The sequence below is a fragment of the Drosophila erecta genome, unplaced genomic scaffold (assembly GCF_003286155.1).
Source record: "Drosophila erecta strain 14021-0224.00,06,07 unplaced genomic scaffold, DereRS2 tig00000126-arrow-pilon, whole genome shotgun sequence".
NCBI lineage: Eukaryota > Metazoa > Arthropoda > Insecta > Diptera > Drosophilidae > Drosophila > Drosophila erecta.
This window is the reverse complement of record NW_020825209.1, coordinates 5,832,007-5,852,596: the sequence shown is the minus strand read 5'-3', so window position 1 is coordinate 5,852,596 and position 20,590 is coordinate 5,832,007. Positions and strand designations below refer to the sequence as shown.

General features: G+C 39.8%; 3 protein-coding genes across 5 annotated transcripts; 2 read left to right on the top strand and 1 right to left on the bottom strand.

Annotated features, from left to right (window-relative positions):
* Nucleotides 1-1,374: 1,374 nt before the first annotated feature.
* Nucleotides 1,375-1,982, bottom strand: LOC26526502. The gene has a single exon (XM_015155976.2). It carries the CDS (start codon nt 1,951-1,953, stop codon nt 1,705-1,707), a length of 249 nt encoding a protein of 82 aa, XP_015011462.1. The 5' UTR covers nt 1,954-1,982; the 3' UTR covers nt 1,375-1,704.
* A 2,420-nt stretch (nt 1,983-4,402) lies between these two features.
* On the top strand, nt 4,403-10,602 carry LOC6550285 (potential E3 ubiquitin-protein ligase ariadne-1). 3 transcript variants are annotated; one of them, XM_026981793.1, is made up of 8 exons: nt 4,403-4,537; nt 5,351-5,943; nt 7,167-7,322; nt 7,383-7,439; nt 8,167-8,816; nt 9,115-9,238; nt 9,300-9,526; nt 9,597-10,602. In XM_026981793.1, the coding sequence occupies exons 2-8, from the start codon at nt 5,725-5,727 to the stop codon at nt 9,676-9,678; spliced, it is 1,515 nt and encodes a 504-aa protein (XP_026837594.1). In that variant the 5' UTR covers nt 4,403-4,537; nt 5,351-5,724; the 3' UTR covers nt 9,679-10,602. The 3 variants fall into 3 exon arrangements, with proteins under 3 accessions (XP_026837594.1, XP_026837593.1, XP_001977634.1); XM_026981792.1 differs by lacking the exon at nt 4,403-4,537 and adding an exon at nt 4,560-4,813; XM_001977598.3 differs by lacking the exon at nt 4,403-4,537 and adding an exon at nt 4,560-4,908.
* A 799-nt stretch (nt 10,603-11,401) lies between these two features.
* LOC26526051 lies at nt 11,402-12,174 on the top strand. Its single transcript, XM_015155948.2, has 2 exons — nt 11,402-11,613; nt 11,674-12,174. The coding sequence occupies exons 1-2, from the start codon at nt 11,409-11,411 to the stop codon at nt 12,045-12,047; spliced, it is 579 nt and encodes a 192-aa protein (XP_015011434.2). The 5' UTR covers nt 11,402-11,408; the 3' UTR covers nt 12,048-12,174.
* Nucleotides 12,175-20,590: the final 8,416 nt, after the last annotated feature.

The window sequence follows — 20,590 nt, the reverse complement described above, 5'->3', positions numbered from 1 at the left end:
AGGACACGCACACCCACGCAGACATCGACAATTGCGTCAGGTGGCCGCGGTCTTGTGGTCATCATTCTTCGCCTCTGCTCCGCGTTTTTTGTCCTGTTTTTAATTTACGCCCAGTTCAATTTGCGCTTTTTGTTTTATCTCCCGCTCATAATTTATTGTCTGTGTCTTTCTCCTCGTTTTGCTGGCATTTGCAAATTGAAAACAAGAAGTGAGGCTTAAGCCGATCGTTCCGACTTGGGGATACTTGGTACTACATATTTGCGGGAGTGGCACAAAAAGCATAGGTAAGCTATAAAGGTGTTAGCAATTACATAATCTACAATATGCTCATGGATTTTCGCATTTTCACGGCATACTTTTAGATACTTTTTATTATGGCATCTCTGCTACCCATTGTCTCTAAAATCACTTTAAGTACTTGATAACTGGGTAGTTTTGACTTATTTGTTTGCTTTCTGACAAATGCTATAAAAATTCATCTTTTCATTTCGCCTGTACAGGGTATATCTCTGCTTATACGAAAGCAATTTACTGATATTGATCCACGAGTTACCGGTATAAACAGATGCGCGACCTTTGTCGTTGGCAAACAACAGCAACAATTTCTGCCGCCTTTTGGAAACGGTTTCTTTTTACACGTTGTTTGTGCTTTCGCTGGAAAGCATGCTTTACGAGCACAGCAGACAACTATAAAGCACAGCCGCAGCATCAGCGAAGATAAAAAGCAAGCTCGAGAGAAAATATCACTACTTTTCGGTTGATTGCCCTTTTTCGTTAAAGAACTAACTTTATTTCGGTGAAACACTAATTGGGCTCTCTCTATTTCCAAATGGAATAATCAAACAAGCCCTGTGTCGTTACTTTATCCTTTAAATACATTCTAGATTTCAGAGAACACAAGCGCAAAAGGCCATTGTGTGGCTTTTAATCTTATTTACCCGCTTAGTTAAATAAAAAACGCTACAATTTAATAAATTCCCAGCAAGGTTCTACTGTAATTGAATTGGGCAGCCCGGACTGGTGTTTCGCTATAAAAGTTGCCAGCAATTATGGCGCGCCTAATGCAAATTGCAATTAATTCCTGAAATGTAAATTCGAAGCGAACTGTGTGCTTGCATAGGTAATGGACAACGTGCGTATATATGTATAGAAATATAAATATACATAAGATGTAATTTAATCACAATTATATGCGATAACCGGGTTTTAGTGACAACTGCATGGTAGAACAATTTATAAATGCAAATGGAGTGGGTGCATTTTTCAGCTGCTCATTTGTGAGGAAAATAACAATGCAGCCATTTAACTCGATTGAGTTGATTTTACTCTGAAATTGACAGTTTCATTATATAAAAAATGCTGTTCATTTTGATATGTTGTTCGAGTTAAGCATTTTATTTGTACTTTTTATTTATGGGTTTTATAATTGTCACAAATCAAATGATTGTGATATACAAATTAAAAGGCAAATTATCGAAAAGATATCTATATTATTTCTGTGTAAAATGACAAACAAAAAACATCAGTATTGCGCAACTGTTTATTTAATAATACGCCCGATTAGTTTTATTACCCATATTTCCTTGTTTAAACTGCGTCTGTCTATATATATATTGCACCGTGTAAAATTGGTTTTACATTGCTTGACATATGAATTAGAAGGTGATATTTGATATATTTGGTGATATTCGATGGTAAATCTTATCAGGCGCACAATATTAGGGGCACACAGTGTCCACCTTCGTCGCGGGCATAACCCCTAGCACAGTGGCATCCTGATGGGTTTTTCCAGCACCGGTGAGTGAACTCCTGGCAGAAGGACTCACATCGGCAAATCGGATTGCTCAGATGGCACTCGTAGGGCCCACATCTTCCGGATCCGTCCAGGTTCCCCCGAATGGCTGGCACCATTAGAAGAAGGAGAAACTTAACTGCCGTCCAACGGTTTTGCATTATGACCGCAGTCTGATTAAAGCAGCATGCTATTTATATTTACCTAAATTCAGGAAAAAAAACAACAGCTGTCAGGTGTTGCAATTAAAATACCATATCCAGTAGTATTAAGTGAAATAGGTGTATTAAGTGTATTAAGTGAAATTGTAATAAGGCGCCCATTGCCAGTGCAACTCTGTATAAATCGATACGCAAATACCGATGCTATCGATATTTCCATGTCCATACCAAAATCAGCTTACAAATGAGCTTCAAGTAACGGTAACTTGTGGAACATTTGCTGGTTTCCAAAATTTAATTTCAATTTGATCTGTAATTTACTATTCCTTTTATATATTGTAGCTCGTGCGCAATTATAGACGTTTCGTATTTTTCAGCACCTGCAAACTAGTAACTTTTACCGAAAAAGTGCAGGTTGAAATTTTAGACAAGAGACGCTAAGTGGAGTTTTTCGACAATCAAATACGGGATCTCGACCGATCGATGTGTTCCGACAGTAAGTTAAACATTCTTCAGGCTTTAATTAAGACAATTTTTACTATTTGGTGCAAGTAACACATACATATGTACGTACATCCATCCATCCATCCATCCATCCATACATACATACATACATACATACATACATACATACATACATACATACATACATACATACATACATACATACATACATACATACATACATACATACATACATACATACATACATACATACATACATACATAAATAGATACATACCTACACCGGTACATACACCGGTACATACACTACACATACACTACACTCACTGCTCGACCGGTAAGAAAGATGACTTGAACTATTTTGACTCGAAATTAGAAGACACTCCATACAGTCCGCGCTAGAACCAGTTGGGAATTATAGGGCTACAAGACAATATTTTTCCCAAGCAAATATTAAAAGCGGCAATAACTATGGGTTCCGACAGTAAGTTAAGCATTCTCCAGGCTTTAATTAAGACAATTTTTACTACTTTGTGCAAGTAACACATACAGTACATACGTACATACATACATACATACATACATACATACGTACATACATACATACATACATACATACATACATACATACATACATACATACATACATGCATACATACATACAGAGTATTCAGCGACGTGGAAAATATATTTGATCTTTTGATCTTTGGTGCGCTGGTCCTGCCTCAAGAATTCAATTTTGCAATAAACATGTTGCATATGAAGTTTTTTATTTATTTAGTATATTTATTAGTGCAAATTATTAGTACACAAGTAAAAAATGCAATTGCAAATATTATTTTGTTTAATGTTTTTATCATATTCTAATTTGATATTTTTAAAAACCTCGCAATTTTAGCATTTAACATTTCCATCTGAACTTTTCATACATGAGAAAAACTTCTCGATAGAATCGGACTTTGGAAAACTAAAGGCACCATCTGATCTTTTTTTTAATATCTGCAAAATACACATTAAAGTTTTTGAAAATATTTTTAAAAATAATAAAAAACAACGGTGTATAAAACAATTTATTGTAGAGCAATGCATTAAGTGCACAAATGAAAGTAGCGATTTCTCATTATGGTTTCACTCAAATAATGACTGTTATGTATAAAATAAAATAAAATATTTTAAACAAAATTATAAAAGTTTTACTATTTAAGCATTGCAAGTGGACTGACAGCTGATGAACAAAAAAAGCAAGCAAAACTCAGCATTCTATCTGAAATATGAAAAATTAGTGACGACTAAAAATAAATATATATATATATAATACAAAAACTTAATAAAATGAATTAAAAAAACGAGCAAATTATATCGAAAAGCAATAGTTAGAAAACTAGCTTAGTTGGGGAACATGGAAATATTTTATGTTTAACATTTATTATTTCAAGTCGACTCGAAGGTTATATAAATATACGACCCCATTACAATTTTAACTAAGGATTTTAACTAAGGAATATTAAAACAACTTCTTAAAAAAAAATAATAGTCACGGCATCAATTTTTAAATAATATTTAGCTTATATTACAACGAAATTGACCAAAACATTAATCAAATTCGTTTCTTAGATCAAAATTGATTTCGGACCGAAAATCGTCTTCTAGCACAACTTTTTTTGATTACTGTTTTCATTCACACAAGCAAGTGAATTCTATTTTTAGATTTTTATGCTCTCAATTTTATGCGAGCGGGAAGAGAGCAATTACTGCCGCCACCAAAAAAGTGGCTGCATAGTGCAAAATCAATGTATGGCCGTTACGCATCTTATTATTCTAGTGTCTTTGCTACAAACTTTGTGGGATTGCATAATTAAAAATGTAAAGCTTTCGTCAAAAAAATTGTCTATTTCAAATAGGTTCATGTCCCGGATTGGAATTTGACAATGTGGTTCGTGTCTTTGAATTTAGTGCTTCTGGTAAAGCTAGAATATAATATAATAGCTGTAAAGTTATTTTCCCAAACACAGTTTCTGTTAATTTAACACAACTTTCTTGCTTTAGACAATATCTTTGCTATAAATACACTGAAAACATAAAAACACACATAATAGGCTCACTGGTTTTTGAATCGAATGTAAGTCAAACATCGATAGAACATCGACGCTATTTTGGCGCACATCGATGAGCAGACGATTATAAACAGACGATTCAACGGAACGGCTGATGAAACATGCGACAATCGGAACAAAAGTATATGTGAAAAAAGCGCAAACAGGCGCACGCAGCTCTCTTTCACACACACTTTACTTCACTGTGCGAGCGCGCGTGTGTGTGTGTTTTTTTTTTTTGGAAAAAGCGAAGAGAGCAAGTGAGAACCAACACCGATGCAAATCATTTTGTTGGCTGTACGGTTAGTTTTCCGTGAAAATTCCATTTAATCTGTGCATTGCAAATGAACTTGGCGTCGAATTAGTGAACTAAGCTGGTGTTTTCACTTCGGCAAAAGTGCGTAAAAAGACAACACAAATTCATAAGCTTTCCGAATGTGTCTTGTGTGTGTGTACGTGTGTGTGGCAATACACATGTAATGTGCGCATGTGTGTGCGCAGTGTGCTGGTGTGTGCAATTACCTTGAAAACAAAATAATCTGCTCTAAAAGATAAGTGCATTTGTGTACATAATTTTGTTTTTTTTTTTTGTCCTATCGACTTTATTGACGATTTTACATGATAAAACAGTGCGGGCACACACATGCACACATTTAACATAGTGTTATTTTGGCTTTTCGCTGTTAAATCAGCAGTTAGCCCCTGTTAAGCGTGCAGGCCAGTGTGGCCGTCCTGCTGAATAATACCGCCGCCAGTATGACCGCGCCACGGCCCAAAAGGCTCTCCTATTGCCATTAGAAAATCTCACATATGCATTTTTCATTTACAAATTAAAACAGCCAGCACGCAGCGTTCAAATCAGCAGAGAATAAAACAAGTTAGTGTACAAAAAGAAGCAGGAGCTGTGCACAAACTGCGCCGACCAAACGCAACTGGCCACGCCACTGCGAGGGCAACAACAAGAACAACTGGCATAAAGGGCTGCGCAAAAACGTAAACAAAAGCAAGTTGAAAACGGGGCAAAGGAAAAGGCAAAAGCAAATGCAAATGCAAAAGTAAAACCAAAGCCTCGAAAGCTGAAAACAAAGAGGAACAGAAGTGGAGCGGGGAGGCAAACGAGTGCAAGAGGAACAGGAAGAGGAAGAGAGAAGAAGGAGCAGCAGCAGCAGCAGCAGCTGAAGCAGAAGCAGAAGCGCAAAACAAAAACCGAAAAATGGACTCGGACAATGACAATGATTTCTGCGATAATGTCGATTCGGGCAACGTTTCCTCGGGCGACGACGGCGATGACGACTTCGGCATGGAGGTGGACCTGCCGAGCTCCGCGGAGCGCCAGCTGGACCAAGATGACTACCAGTACAAGGTGCTCACCACCGATGAGATTGTGCAACACCAGCGGGAGATCATCGACGAAGCCAATCTGCTGCTAAAGGTATGGCAAAGCCCAAAGCGAGCGAGTACAGTGAACACTCGTTAGTGCAACTGTGCATACCCAACACCCAACTCTCAGTCCTAGGGCCGCCATAGAGGTTCATTCAACAAAGATGGGCAAGCAGTCACCTTTAGTTGCTCATACAGTCAGGCCTCCCTAGCACAAACCTTGCAAAGAGTATGTTTACTTCCGCATTCGTTGGTGCTTGCGGATTGCAGTGAAAGCCAGTCAGTACAACCATCTGTTTTCGCCCCTTATAGAGTCTATATATTGACATAGTTTAGCAGAGTATAGCAGCGTCCGTCTCCCAACAATATCCGATCAGTTCTAGAAATGTTCGCCTCTCAGAGGCATCACTATGCTGCACACAGAGCATTTGGGCATGTGTATCCGCACATCGTGCTCCCCACCCCTCGCTCTTTCCGCCCACCGCCCTGCCTGGGATCTGGGATAAGCTGAAGGTCGTCCGCTGATGACTGCCAGTGCCAGCGACAGTGAAATCGGAACACAAGCACCCAGGCGCACCCAAGGTCGCCAGATCCGCATCCCATATCCGCAACAGCAGCTGACTTGCCCAAAGTTCACTACCAATGTTTTCACTTTCCCGAAATTCGGTGGATTCCCTTGATAGAGTAGAAGTGCAGGGATTGCATTCGATATTATATTCTTATATACTTAGATCAAATTGAAAGATTTTCTAGTACCCACATAACACTGTTTTGCTTCATTGACTTTAGAAACATCTAAGCATTTGAAAATCTTATATTGCAATAATAAGCGAAATTCACTTCGCTTTGGTGTTAACTTTCCGTATTGACACGTCTTTGATCGATACAGATAAAGTATCTAATTGTTAGTTAAATAAAGCACCTCTTTACTTACAAAAATGTTACATATAACATGTACCTTTTTATTTTTTTCCATTTTTAAGAAATGTTTTGATATTAAACATTCCAATAGGTGTCATTTCGTAGAATTTGTAGAGCTTAGAAATACCAATTGCTCCATAATGCAGATTCCACTTAATTGCTAGTAGTAGTTCATATTCGACTATTGTTCATCCTAACGTACATACATATGTAGCTTGTGCTGCTGAGCGCAAATGATTTGGCATTGATTTCGAGGCCAACTGGGATGCAGTCCCGCTCCTTTCTTTCATGCCAGACCCATATATTTGCCATCATCCATTGACCATCGCTTTGTTTCGTTCTTTATGGCCACAGCTACCCACACCCACTACGCGGATACTGCTAAATCACTTCAAGTGGGACAAGGAGAAGCTATTGGAGAAGTACTTCGACGACAACACAGAGGAGTTCTTCAAATGCGCACACGTCATAAATCCATTCAACAACGCCACCGAAGCGGTCAGACATAAGGTGAGCCAAGTGCTAAGGCTCCAATTGATGTCTCATCTAATGCATTTCCCTCATTTTCAGACCACACGAAGTCAGTGCGAAGAGTGCGAAATATGCTTTTCACTGCTCCCGCCAGATGTAAGTTGTAATGGAGGAGGGACGGGTGCTTCCATGACCCAATTGTGGTCTAGAATACATTTTCACGCTGACTAGCCACGAATATTTTGGGGGGAAATATGATTTTGTACCTGGTCAATGGCGCCTTATCTAATTATAATGTTAGGGCGTTGATTGGCTGCACAGATCTATAATATTTTAAAAACACTTGATTTGTATACCATCAATTAGTTTATTGCCTTGCGTTATCAATAATTTACTTGCTTGATTTATTATTTTTGATTGTTGGCCTAAATTCGGTTATGCCAGTTTAAGGAATTATTGATTAGTAACCTGTCTTGTTGAATAATACATTCAATAATGTAGTATAAAAAGTGAATTTTTAGTATTACATTCTATAGAGTGGATTGCAAAGAGTAACTTTGGGGTATACATAAATATAGTGGCAGCAAAGGTGACAAACAAATACGCAGGGCGTGCGCTTATCAAGAAATTGAAATTACCTTGAGCTGTGTGGGTGCTTTTAAATTGTTTTATGCTTCCAAATCAAGCTCTTTACAATACCCCAGGTCTCAAAGTGCATACAGACAGTGATTTCGAATAATAAATAATTTATAAAGTCAAAACACTCAATTTTACCTATTGCAAAAATTGTTCACCAATATTGGAAACTCTTCTACTCTACATGCAAAAACTTCTATAATAACTACAATTGGTACTAATAGCTCTTTTTCTTCTTTCCATTTAGTCCATGACCGGGCTGGAGTGCGGACACCGCTTTTGCCTGATCTGTTGGCAAGAGTATCTGTCAACGAAGATCGTGACGGAGGGTCTGGGCCAGACCATTTCGTGCGCGGCGCACGGCTGTGATATCCTGGTGGACGACGTGACCGTCACCAAGCTGGTGCTGGACGCACGGGTGCGGGTTAAGTACCAGCAGCTGATCACCAATAGCTTTGTGGAGTGCAACCAGCTGCTGCGCTGGTGTCCGTCCGTTGACTGCACCTATGCAGTAAAGGTGCCGTACGCGGAGCCCCGTCGAGTCCACTGCAAGTGCGGCCATGTCTTCTGTTTCGCCTGCGGCGAGAACTGGCACGATCCGGTCAAATGCCGTTGGCTGAAGAAGTGGATCAAGAAGTGCGACGACGACTCGGAGACGTCCAACTGGATCGCGGCCAATACCAAAGAGTGTCCCAAGTGCAGCGTGACCATTGAGAAGGACGGCGGCTGCAACCACATGGTGTGCAAGAACCAGAACTGCAAGCACGAGTTCTGCTGGGTGTGCCTCGGTTCCTGGGAGCCGCACGGCTCATCCTGGTACAACTGCAATCGATATGACGAGGACGAGGCCAAGACCGCCCGCGATGCTCAGGAGAAGCTGCGCTCCTCGCTGGCCAGGTGGGTCACTTGGTTCGACTTGGAACTGTGTTGCATGATTATTAAGACTTTTTTAAAGATAGTAGCTGTGTATTTTGCTTTTCACAGTTCGCTGATAATGCCTTTTGTGCTTATTCATTATCGGCCTATTTTATCTGCTAATTTCTTTATAAAATGATAAATATGGAAAAACGTAGAAAGAAATGAATCACTTATAAACCTGTAGAGCTATAAATGCAGAGCAATGTGAACACGCATGAAAGGGAAAGTCATTCAGGAACAAAACTCACTGATATATTATATTTTGCTGAATCCACAGATATCTCCACTACTATAATCGCTACATGAACCACATGCAGTCGATGAAGTTTGAGAACAAATTGTATGCATCTGTTAAGCAAAAAATGGAGGAGATGCAGCAGCACAACATGTCGTGGATTGAGGTAAGTGGTGTAAATTCGTGACTATAAGAATGCAGATTCAGCAAACTCATTGCAATCGCAGGTGCAGTTTCTGAAAAAGGCTGTCGACATACTTTGCCAGTGCCGCCAGACTCTCATGTACACGTACGTGTTTGCATATTACTTGAAAAAGAACAATCAATCCATGATATTCGAGGATAATCAAAAGGACTTGGAGTCGGCAACCGAGACGTTGTCGGAGTATTTGGAACGTGATATTACATCCGAGAATTTGGCTGATATTAAGCAAAAAGTGCAGGATAAATACAGGTAAGAGAGTGGGACAAGTCCGCGCCATACAATCGAATCATTCTCCAAACATTTGTTTTCATTCGATTAGGTATTGTGAAAAGCGGTGCTCTGTTCTGCTAAAGCACGTACACGAGGGGTACGACAAGGAGTGGTGGGAGTACACAGAATGACGCGAATCATGGCTGGATAACTAAGCCAAGCCGAGCGGCAGGCAATCGGAATGTAGTGCCCACTAAACGCCTCCCCATCCATCATCCGAAATGCACCAAACACTGTCCCCATCCACATAGCGACCAATTCCCACCCACCCACGCCCACACACACAAAGCAATCGAAGCCGAAGAAGTTGAACAGAAGTTTAGGATAATGCCGAAGCTACACAGAAAGGCAAAATGAAGGAAACACGGAACTCCCGCAGGATAAATCCCCACACAAGAGTTGCAATGCAAAATGGAAGCCATTTCAGAACACTGCGAAGCCAGAAGGAAATCAATATAAAATCGTAATATATATAAATATATATGTATATATTTTTCTTCGCAATGAGCAGCAGCAGCAGGCCACGAAGCAGGACAGGATCAAATAGACACTACCACCCACACACACAGAACCAGTCACAAGGATCAGCATCAGCAGCAACATATATATATATAGTAAATAATCAACAGTTACAAACTTATTTGATGTTAATCGATTGCAAAGAGATCTTCATGTTATCAAAACCTAAAGAAAAGGAAACAAAAATCGAAAAATCGATAAAAATTAGTGAATTCAAAGCTACACGAATGAGAAACCAACAATAGAACCTAAACTTATGTGAAATAAACTACCATGTAAGCAGAAATACACGCCCAGCTTCCTTTCCACCTGCCCACATCCTTCGACCTTCTACATCCCGTTCTAAACCCGTTTAGGCTTGAGGTTAGCGTTATTGTTCTTTAGTTTCAATCTCAGACCCAGTTCGATTTTGAATTTCGAATTTCTTCCAGTTTGTTAAGCCTTTAGAAAAAAAAAGAAACAAAAAAATGATTTGCCTTTTTTTATTTTGTTTTCTGTTCAATAAACAATTGTGCCTAGCATATGTGGAATGAAAATGTTTGCAATTCGATCGGATAAGCCTAGTTTTCGTGGCGGGAGCAGAGCTACGCCATTCTTAGTTCTTAGTTCGTAATGGCCTCTCGAATATTGTAAATGCCTAGCGGAGCCGGGTGGATCGAGATCAGTGCGCCCAGCCGCGATAATCCATGTGAACGTTGCTCCAGCACAAATCGAAGAATATCCCGATACACACACACACACACTGAGTTATATAGACGAGAAATGTATAGTTGATGGGGGAGGCAGATGGGTTGCCTGGATCCTTGCAGTGTCCTCCCCCTCGAATCGTTGTATATAAGAGAACAGTTTTGTCCATGGTTTCCTAGCCCGCCCACAAAACACACACATTGACGCACGTATGTACATCGCGTGCAGCACGTGCAGTACATCCACAAGATAACTCGACTTGCCACGCCCCCGCTACGAAGGCGTCGGAGCCTTTTACCATGTTTCCGTTTGTAGCATTCTCTATATTCTTAACAACAATAAATGAAGAAACAAATATATTTATAAACAAACTAAACCTAAATGGAAAACTCATTGACATTAAATTGATGTAAAAAGTTAAAAGTTGTTCGAATTGAATGAAAATGAAAAACAGAAAAATACCATAATGTGGGATTACAAAAAGATATATAAAAAAGCTGTAAAAATTATGAGAAACTATGTATGTATAATTAAAGATGAAATGTTGCAAAAAATTAGTGAAAATAAAAATATAAAAAATCTAGCCGACTCTTGAACATCATGTATACATAAGTGCTATATACCCTGCAGTTCCATTTACTCTGCTGGCATAGCGATGATTTTGAGATGTTATTCAGCAGCCATGAATTGTAGAACTGCATTGTATATTATCACTGAACACACACTTATCGCAAGTCGTTTTCCAGGAATTCATATACTGCTATACTTATTTGTTTTTTACTTATACTTATATAGCCACAATCGTCGATTTAAGATCATTTGTAGCCGGACACAGCAGCACTACGGAGGAGCAATGAGGAGTAAGACAATTTTGGCAAAAGCATTGCGCAAATAATCATTTCTTCTCCAATTCTTCGCAGTTCTCGGTTGTATAACCCTTTCGGTCATCTGCGCATGTGCGTTTGGAATGCCACAGATAATAGGTATCTTGTGGGCAAATAAGTATCCCCCTGGTTATGGCCCAGTAGTAACCGGGATAAAGGCGGCCATCGCCCTAACTCCATGCACCCCCGAGCGAACTCCCACTACCTTTAACTTCAACTCAAGGGAGGAATGCTCCCGGAGGTGTTCCGGATATTGTGCCAGCTGCAACTCGACGTGCATCTTCAGCCACCGATGCGTCTGCGGAGCTAGTATGTACTGCACATGGGATCCCGATACATCCAAGGTTCAGCCAGGAGCTTTGGTCCAAAAAATATGCGAGCCCATTGAGAATTTCATCGATCTCTATTGAGGAGTACTAAAGCTTACAGTTGGTAAATTGAAGTGTTTATTAAATGTACAACTATTGAATAATAATATCCAAGTGGGCAGCACAGCATTCTGTATGACCTCCTGCGTAATAATATACATATTTTTTGATTTTGTTACACTTTAACAAAATCTTTGCGCCTGCTGGCGCCACACAGAACTCAGCGCTGTGGAAATTGTTGAATTTTTCTCAAAACTAGCGATGTATGTATTTCTGTATTTGTTTATTTATAACTTACGCACTATGAGAATGGACACACTCATCTTGTTCAGATTCGTGGTAAAAAATCGCTGAACTTTGTCTTAACTTCCTATTTGTTTTATAATTACTCCGAATATAGAGCAAGATAGAGTGCTGGAATTTTCAGGTCGAACTTCTGGCACACAAATAATCCAATCCACATGTACAGCAGAGGCACGATTGCTAGCAACTTAAATGTCTTACGAATATCTTTCCAAAGTAGATTTTCACATATAAGTTATAGAAACTCGTGGTTAAGATCTTTTGCTGTATTTCTTTTAAGCTGCCTAAAATCCATCGCAAAGTGCATATCACAGAAACTAACAAATAATTAGATGAGTAATAATTAGATGGTTAGCAAATTTTCGAAAATTTCGTGTTGAAATGAGCTCTGCGATCACGTGATTTATGTAAGGTTGTCAAATATCATGTATGTATGTATGTATGTATGTAGTGTATGTGTTACTTGCACCAAGTAGTAAGAATTGTCTTAATTAAAGCCTGGAGAATGCTTAACTTACTGTCGGAACACATAGTTGATGCCGCTTTTAATATTTGCTTGGGAAAAATATTTTCTTGTAGCCCTATAATTCCCAACTGGTTCTAGCGAGGACTGTAAGGAGTGTCTTCTAATTTCGAGTCAAAATAGTTCAAGTCATCTTTCTTACCGGTCGAGCAGTGAGTGTAGTGTATGTGTAGTGTATGTACCGGTGTATGTACCGGTGTAGGTATGTATCTATTTATGTATGTATCTATTTATGTATGTACGTACGTATGTATGTATGTATGTATGTATGTATGTATGTATGTATGTATGTATGTATGTATGTATGTATGTATGTATATATGTATGTATGTATGTATGTATGTATGTATGTATGTATGTATGTATGTATGTATGTATGTATGTATGTATGTATGTATGTATGTATGTATGTATATATGTATGTATGTATGTAAGTATGTGTGTATGTATGTATGTATGTATGTATGTGTATATCTATGTATGTACGTACATATGTATGTATTTATGTAGTGTATGTGTTACTTGCACCAAGTAGTAAAAATTGTCTGAAGAATGTTTAACTTATTGTTGGAACACATAGTTATTGCCGCTTTTAATATTTGTTTAGGAAATATATTTTCTTGTAGCCCTATAATGCCCAACTAGTTCTATTGAAGACTGTAAGGCATGTCTTCTAATTTACCATGAAGACCAGCCAGATTTTAAAAATTGGTTAACAAAGGGCCAAAGTGATAAAAACAAAGGCTTTCGCAAGTACTGCAAGTGCAGCATAAATTAAAATAAAACGATCATAACTCACGAAAGCTGGGCCCGTTTATCGGAAAAATGGGGCTAAGATAGATATATTATTATACATTGATAAGCTATGAAGGAATCCTTTATAAGGGATCCCAAAATATATTATGAAAACATTTATATAACAAAATATAATGCATGTTTATAATCTAAAAACTCAATGGCATTTTAATGGCATTCCATTTTTAGACAAACGGGATGGATTTTAATGAAAAAAAAATAATTTGTAGGAATATTGCACTTCAAACCCATTTGACAATGCATTAAACATCTTTATTATTAAGCCATTAGCGGATCTTTGTATATTATATAAATTCCAAATTGATAAATTGTTGAATCTCACGTATTCCCAAAGCAGCCCTCAAAATCCTAAATCCTATATTCTAGATCCTAGATTATATTTTCTAAATTCTAAATTGTATATTCCAGATCCTAGATCCTAGATTCTAGTCTTTGAGGTATTTCGGGCACTTTCGGTTGTGATTCTTGAACTGCTTATTCGATATTAGTTGTTTTCGGCCAACATTGGTAATAATTGCATTAGCATTGCGGCCTCTAGGGCTTCCTTGCATGGCACCCCGCGGAGCACCCCGTCGATCTGGGTCTTGATTGTGGGACGATGGCTGGTTGTTGCTTCTATGGCCTCTTACAATAGCCGCTGTCACACGCACAAGAGTCTTAAGTCTAATCTTGTGCAGTGGCCAGCAGCTGCAATAAGCACCTTTTGGTTCGCGACGTGGTCGGTGAATCACTACCATTACTGGGGGGATAACAGTTCAACGGACATTGCCGAACCGAGTGCTGAATAAGTGATGATGATGTGCCCACGACATGTGGTCGAAATTCCAGGCTGAAACGCGGCGGCTCCTGGCTCGTTTTTAAATAATATATACCAATGTCTGTATATATATTTTATGGGTTTCGATGGGTTATTGATTTTTGATTGGAAACTGCATTTCCCTTAGTCGGTGTGCGATTTAATATCCTTGTCACTGAATCACGCAAAAAAAAACTAAAAAAAAAACAAGTGATGATCAAGTGATACTTTTATCCTGCGGAGCACTTGAAAAAAATATTTAGCTTCGCAGACGAGCAGGATCCTTTGGCTGGCCGCTGGTTGTCGCTTAATTAACGCTATTTAACTGAGACATTGTTCGGTGCCGCGTTCACCTTTTATAGTGGCAGGTGGACAGAACATCCCTCTTGCTTCAGCTTGTTTAAGTACCTTCCCTGTACGTGTTGGCCCGAAGACTTACATGTGTGTGTGGTATTATTAGGGGCGCATTAGTGTGTGTCCCAGTCGCAAAAGGCTGCCTACTTTTCAGCGCTGCGCTGGGGAGGCTAAAACGAAACAACAACAAACCGAAGAGGAATGAATCCCAAAAAATCGAAAGCCAGACATTGAGGCAGGTTTCTTTTACTCTATATGCCGTAATACATATACATAACACTTATGTGTGTAGATGTATACTTGGGGTTCTTGACCAGAAGCCAAAGTGCCGCTGAGCGAAATATGATCCGAATGGAGATATGCAACTGTAACTGCAACTGCAACTGCAACTGCAATTGCAATTGCCACAATCAGTGGTGGTGGGCTAAGGCCAAAACCCCTGCTTCATCCCCAATTGTCCACCCGGGGGCGTCACAAAAATTAAATAACATTTTTCCCGGCGGCTGAGTGGTGGCACTTGTATGGCATCTCCGGGTTTTGGACTGGGTTTTGGACGGGGGTTTGGGCTTGGGTTTGGAATGCTTCGCTGGTCAGCGCCCGTACAAAAGTGTGCCTATGTTTAGTGGGGAATCTCAACAAGGTAACGGTAAAGGTAATGGTGGTAATGGTGGCTTAGCGCGTATCAAGTGACAGATTGTCTGCGGCAAGGAGGCCGGCGATCAGTCGATTCGCTTGCCGTCTTGGGAAACCATAATTTCCGACAGCTTTTCCCAACTGTCAGTTCCCCATGGTGTTCCAATGTAGAAATAATAATTGATATGCCCGGAATATATCACACAATTTCCGTTTGGGGGCCAAAACATCCGATCAATTTGTCCGTGCTGTAAGTAAATTGAAAAATAATTGTAATTTAGAGAATATGATAGATGGAGATTGCAGTAACAGTAACAAAAAATAAATTAAAGTGTAATGCAATTTAAAGAAATGTGACTTTTACTGGAATATTAAAGGTAATTAAAGGCAAATATTAAAATTGCATATATTAGAACTAGTATATTAGTAAATATTTACATATTTTTGGAAATTACTAACCAAAAGGTACAGTTGCTAAACGCCAGTTTAGCTGTCTAATCAGTTATTTGCGAAACTTTTAATCAATTACACATAAATTTTTGATGGCAAATTACCTGCTGTTCTGTCCAAGGCGATTCCACTGGGGGAAATTTCAAATACGTATGTAATTACATTATTTAAAGGCAGTTGTCTGTAACTTGAAAGTAATCAGCTGCCAAACCAATTGTATGTGCACTTCATTAAGCCAAACGTCTTTTATTTTGGCTGGCTATCAAAGTTGATTTCAATCAATATTCATGAAAAAACGTTGTTTATAAATTCCGTTGAGCACGTCACACATGTCCTCTCCAAAACGAGAGGGGTGTAGGCGGCGGTGGAAGGGGGCGGGAAATGGCAGGGGGAGGAATGGAGGGAGCGGGGTCGGGTCGGGGTCGGATTCGCGACCTTCGCTGCTACGTCACAGTGCTTCAAGATAATCGAGAGCGGAAAGAAATGGCGGAAAAATCCTTGCGAGAGGAAATGCAAAGGGAAAGCAGTGAGGTGGGCAGTGGGCGGTGTGGCGGTGGGAGTGCGTCTAAAAATAGCAGCCCCCGAAAATCTAGGACACTTCGCCCCGCTACCGTGCCGTTGCAGACGCCCCTTTCGCTGTTTCGGCACTGAAAGAAATTGTTCATCGCACTCTAATAGCTCAAAATAAAGTCAAATGCAAATTAAGCGAGCTAAAAATAAATAATAATATTTATGCGTAGCTTATTTAATGGAAATATTTCATATGACAAATTGAGAAATCAAAACGGTTGGGTTACATTACCTGATTTTGAAGCGCCTTGCTGTAAAGTATTTTACTTAATGTTATAACGTATATATTGTTAAATATAAATTCCATTTTTTATGGAATATGCATCAGATTCAAAAATGTAATCTTAAAAATTGAAAACACTTTGTAATGCCTTGTATTCTTCGATATTTTGGCCACGAAACGGAAAACTTTTAAATGTTATTATTACAGGGTAATATTATATACAAAAAATACGTTTCTACTACGCGCTTTTAGTTTATTTGGTCAAATTAAAGATGCATTTCATGTATTTCAATGGTATTTGTATAAGTTTTTCTCGCTGTGTTGCCAGCCTTTTTCGCTTTCACTTTCTCCAGGCACTTCTCCACGACCACCCCTCCCGCCCCCTCACGCAGCCGCCTCGCTTCGTCTTCGGGGAGGAGGAGGACTTCGTCTTGGATTCGGCACTGGGTTACTGGGTCTGCACATTGCAGCATCTGCTCGGTGGCGACTATGACGTCAGTGGCGGCGGGTAAATGGCCTCTGCAGGCTCGTCACATGTTGCTGTTGCGAAGGGGCGCCACCCCTTCTCAGCCTCACCACAACAAGAACAACAAACAACAGCGAAGAGGAGCAGGGTCAACAATGTTTGGGCTGCCCCTGAAAGTAGGCAGCGATTTTTGCGATGCTTCGCAGAGAATAAACAGGGAAATGTGGTGGCAGGCGAGTTTAAATTGCTTTAGCTGGACATTGCAGGAGTTCGGAGTTAGCAACTTTGCATATTATGAACTTTCAGTGCAAGTGGCCTTTTTGTTAGTGAACAATATAATTAGGTGCTTGGAAGAGGGCAGCACTTCGAGCGTAAAACAAACCTTATCATTTTAAACTGAAAATAGTTGGATTTTAATTAAAAACTTTGTTCTAGTACTCAGCTGTCAAACCATGTTACTTGTCCCCTGCAAACTGTCGGTAAAAATTAAGGAGCATGGACAGATTACAGAGATTAAAATCACTTTTAATCGAGTTTTGAATAGTTGATTTGACTTTCTGTTTAATTCTATCATATTATTCCCTTTCCTATTTGTACACTTTTTCTGCTATGTACATTTTTCGGGAATTTCATTACCTATCTGTCTATGAAAAAAAGATTAAAATCACTTTTAATCGAGTTTTGAATAGTTGATTTGACTTTCTGTTTAATTCTATTATACTATTCCCTTTCCTTTTTGTACATTTTTTCTGCTATGTACATTTTTCGCGAATTTCATTACCTATCTGTCTATGAAAAAAAGATTAAAATCACTTTTAATCGAGTTTTGAATAGTTGGTTTGACTTTCGGTTTAATTCTATCATATTATTCCCTTTCCTATTTGTACATTTTTTCAGCTATGTACATTTTTCGGGAATTTCATTACCTATCTGTCTATCTGGACACCAAACACACTTAAATGTATGGATTTAAAACTGAAAGCACAAGTTTTTTAGGCATATAAACGGAACTTAACTTAACTACGAATTAAAGTGTATTAAATCAGCTTTTTAATCTATCAGTAATAGTAAAATTAAAACTGTTACAAATGAAATCTAATAATTTATTATTAAGAACTGAAAACTGATATGCACTGCTGTGTATAAAACATAAATATATTGCCCTTTTTATTACTAACTAATAACACACATGGTATAGAACTTTTTAATTTAGTTGCAACTGGCTTTCGGCAGTAATCCATCCCACGAACGAGCTCAACGTGTCAAGTTTTTGTTTTTAAAACGATCTCAAAACTTGCTTAGTGGAACTCGGACGTAGGACAGAGATTTGGGAACTTCCCAAACGCAACTCATGACGTTGTTGAACTGACATCACTTGCACACAGTCGGCACACTTGGAAAAAAAATCGAAGAAAAAAAATGCACATTGAAATCTTTTGGCGCCAGAGTTTTAGTTTTTCAGTTTGAATTCAGACTTTTTGGTGGCTGGAGCCGTTCACGACTGTTTGGCTTGGAGACGAGTTTCCGACTGATTTTCCCAGATGCTGGCACTGCGAATGTAAACCCATGACCAGGCTCAAATTTGTGGCGCCCAACGTCGGCTGAGGCGGCGGCAGAGGCAGCGACTGCGACTGCGGCAGCGACTGCGGCAGAACCAGCATCACATCGTCATCTCTGATGTCGCAAACAGTGTCCTTTGCAGATTATGTCTGGGGTCGCGTTGGGGGTCTCTCTTTTGGGGCTGGGCTGGGTCGTCCTGTGCGAAAGATGCTGCCTGCTCGCTGGCTGCTGGCTGCTGGCTGCTGAATGCTGTATGCTGTATGGATATCCAATACTGGCTTTTCTCAATGAAAATCTCCATTTGTAACCCAGCAGCGCGGCCGCCAATGGATGCATGCCTCACATCCTGTGAATGAATGCCAGCCGTGACGTCACTGGCTTCCAAGCCTTCGTGCTCCTCGTTATTTTCCGTTTTTTATTAGTGCAACTCGACTCGGATATTTCGGCATTTGGCATTCGGCACTAGGTCACTGTGTTAGCAGACATTACAGAGCAAGCGGAAGCGGGACGGCGCGGTTCGAAAGAAAGAGAGAGGGATGCTGCGACAGCGGGGGCGGCAGGACCAGGGGCGTGGCCGGTTCGGGGCCCAGACAGCAGAAAGTCGGTGAGTCCTGTATCCCTTGGAAGAGCCCGCCTAAGCCTCTGTCTATAGACAATCATAGAAGGCAACTTTTCAAAAAGTCACAGGAATGGATAGGGCATCAAAGAAATTCTTCGAGAGAAAAACCACGAACATATGCACTTTGTAATTTCCAAAAAGGTAAAGTTTACTAATATATATTCGATTATTATATTTATATATTTAATATCATTATTCGAAAAGACACATCGAAAAGGACATTTTTGCGCTCAGCTTTAAGGTGTGTTCTACAAATTATTTGGCAAGCTACTTGTTCTAAATTTATAGAAAAGCAAAGAATTTACCAGCATATATTTTGGAAAATTTGCTTATTTTATGCCACAATATGTGATGCTAATTATATACATTTTTTAGAGGATATAATAATTGGCGTTTTCCATTTACTTTCTAAATTGAAAGATAATTTACATATTTCAATTTGGAAAGAAGATGCATGTTCTCTGTGAAACTATATATGATAATAGTTATATATGATCTTTCGCCCTTCGAAGTTTAGCTTTAAGGAAAGTACATGCAGCACAGTTTCGTATTCTATGGGTGCTACCTATGTTTTCCATAAAAAGTTCCCCTCATCTGGGCACCTGGAGTGCGGCATTTGGGTATCAACTGGAGCACGACTGTGCCAAAAGTTGGAGAGGGGAAGTGGATGATGGGGATACTGGAGACTGACGGGAATGGTGGCTGGTGGTGTTGGTGGCATGCAGCGGCAATGACGTCGACGGCGTCTGCACACCTGTTTGACATTGCCCACTGGCCCCGCAGATGAATGGAGCCCGGAGCCCGGAGCCCAGCCCGATCCGATCCGATTCGATCCGAACTTAACCGAACCGCACCCGATTCGCAACCGATTCGGATTTTTATTCGGTGGCTGCTGCCGCTGTTGCAGTTGACACTTTGACCTTATACAGTTTGTGCAGTGCGTGCAAGTTGGAGACCGCTTCCTGTTCCCTTCCCCTCCGAACCACCACCACCAGCCCAATCTGCCCGGAAAATGGCCACCCCAACGCAGCAAATCCCAGCCAATTACGTACCGACCTTCGCATTTATTTTTAGTGCACTTCTAAAAATAAATCGGGGTCAGCTAGAGCGGAGCCAGAAAAGCAAAACTTTCACTTGCGAGTCTCGCTGGCGAAGGCGAACAGCTTAGCAAGTTGGAGAACGACGATTCCCAGGCCGAATTCCAGATGCCAAATGACCAGGTGTATAGAATAGGATGCTTCGATGCTTCGATGCTTGGCCAATAGAGTAGGT

What these genes read in the sequence shown, in the direction of transcription:
- LOC26526502 (XM_015155976.2), bottom strand. Translation starts at nt 1,953, where the DNA reads ATGCAAAACCGTTGGACGGCAGTTAAGTTTCTCCTTCTTCTAATGGTG.
- LOC6550285 (XM_026981793.1), top strand. Translation starts at nt 5,725, where the DNA reads ATGGACTCGGACAATGACAATGATTTCTGCGATAATGTCGATTCGGGC. An exon ending in AAGCCAATCTGCTGCTAAAG is followed by an intron (nt 5,944 to 7,166) that starts GTATGGCAAAGC and finishes TTATGGCCACAG; the next exon opens with CTACCCACACCCACTACGCG. An exon ending in AAAGTGCAGGATAAATACAG is followed by an intron (nt 9,527 to 9,596) that starts GTAAGAGAGTGG and finishes TCATTCGATTAG; the next exon opens with GTATTGTGAAAAGCGGTGCT.
- LOC26526051 (XM_015155948.2), top strand. Translation starts at nt 11,409, where the DNA reads ATGATTTTGAGATGTTATTCAGCAGCCATGAATTGTAGAACTGCATTG. An exon ending in CTACGGAGGAGCAATGAGGA is followed by an intron (nt 11,614 to 11,673) that starts GTAAGACAATTT and finishes AATTCTTCGCAG; the next exon opens with TTCTCGGTTGTATAACCCTT.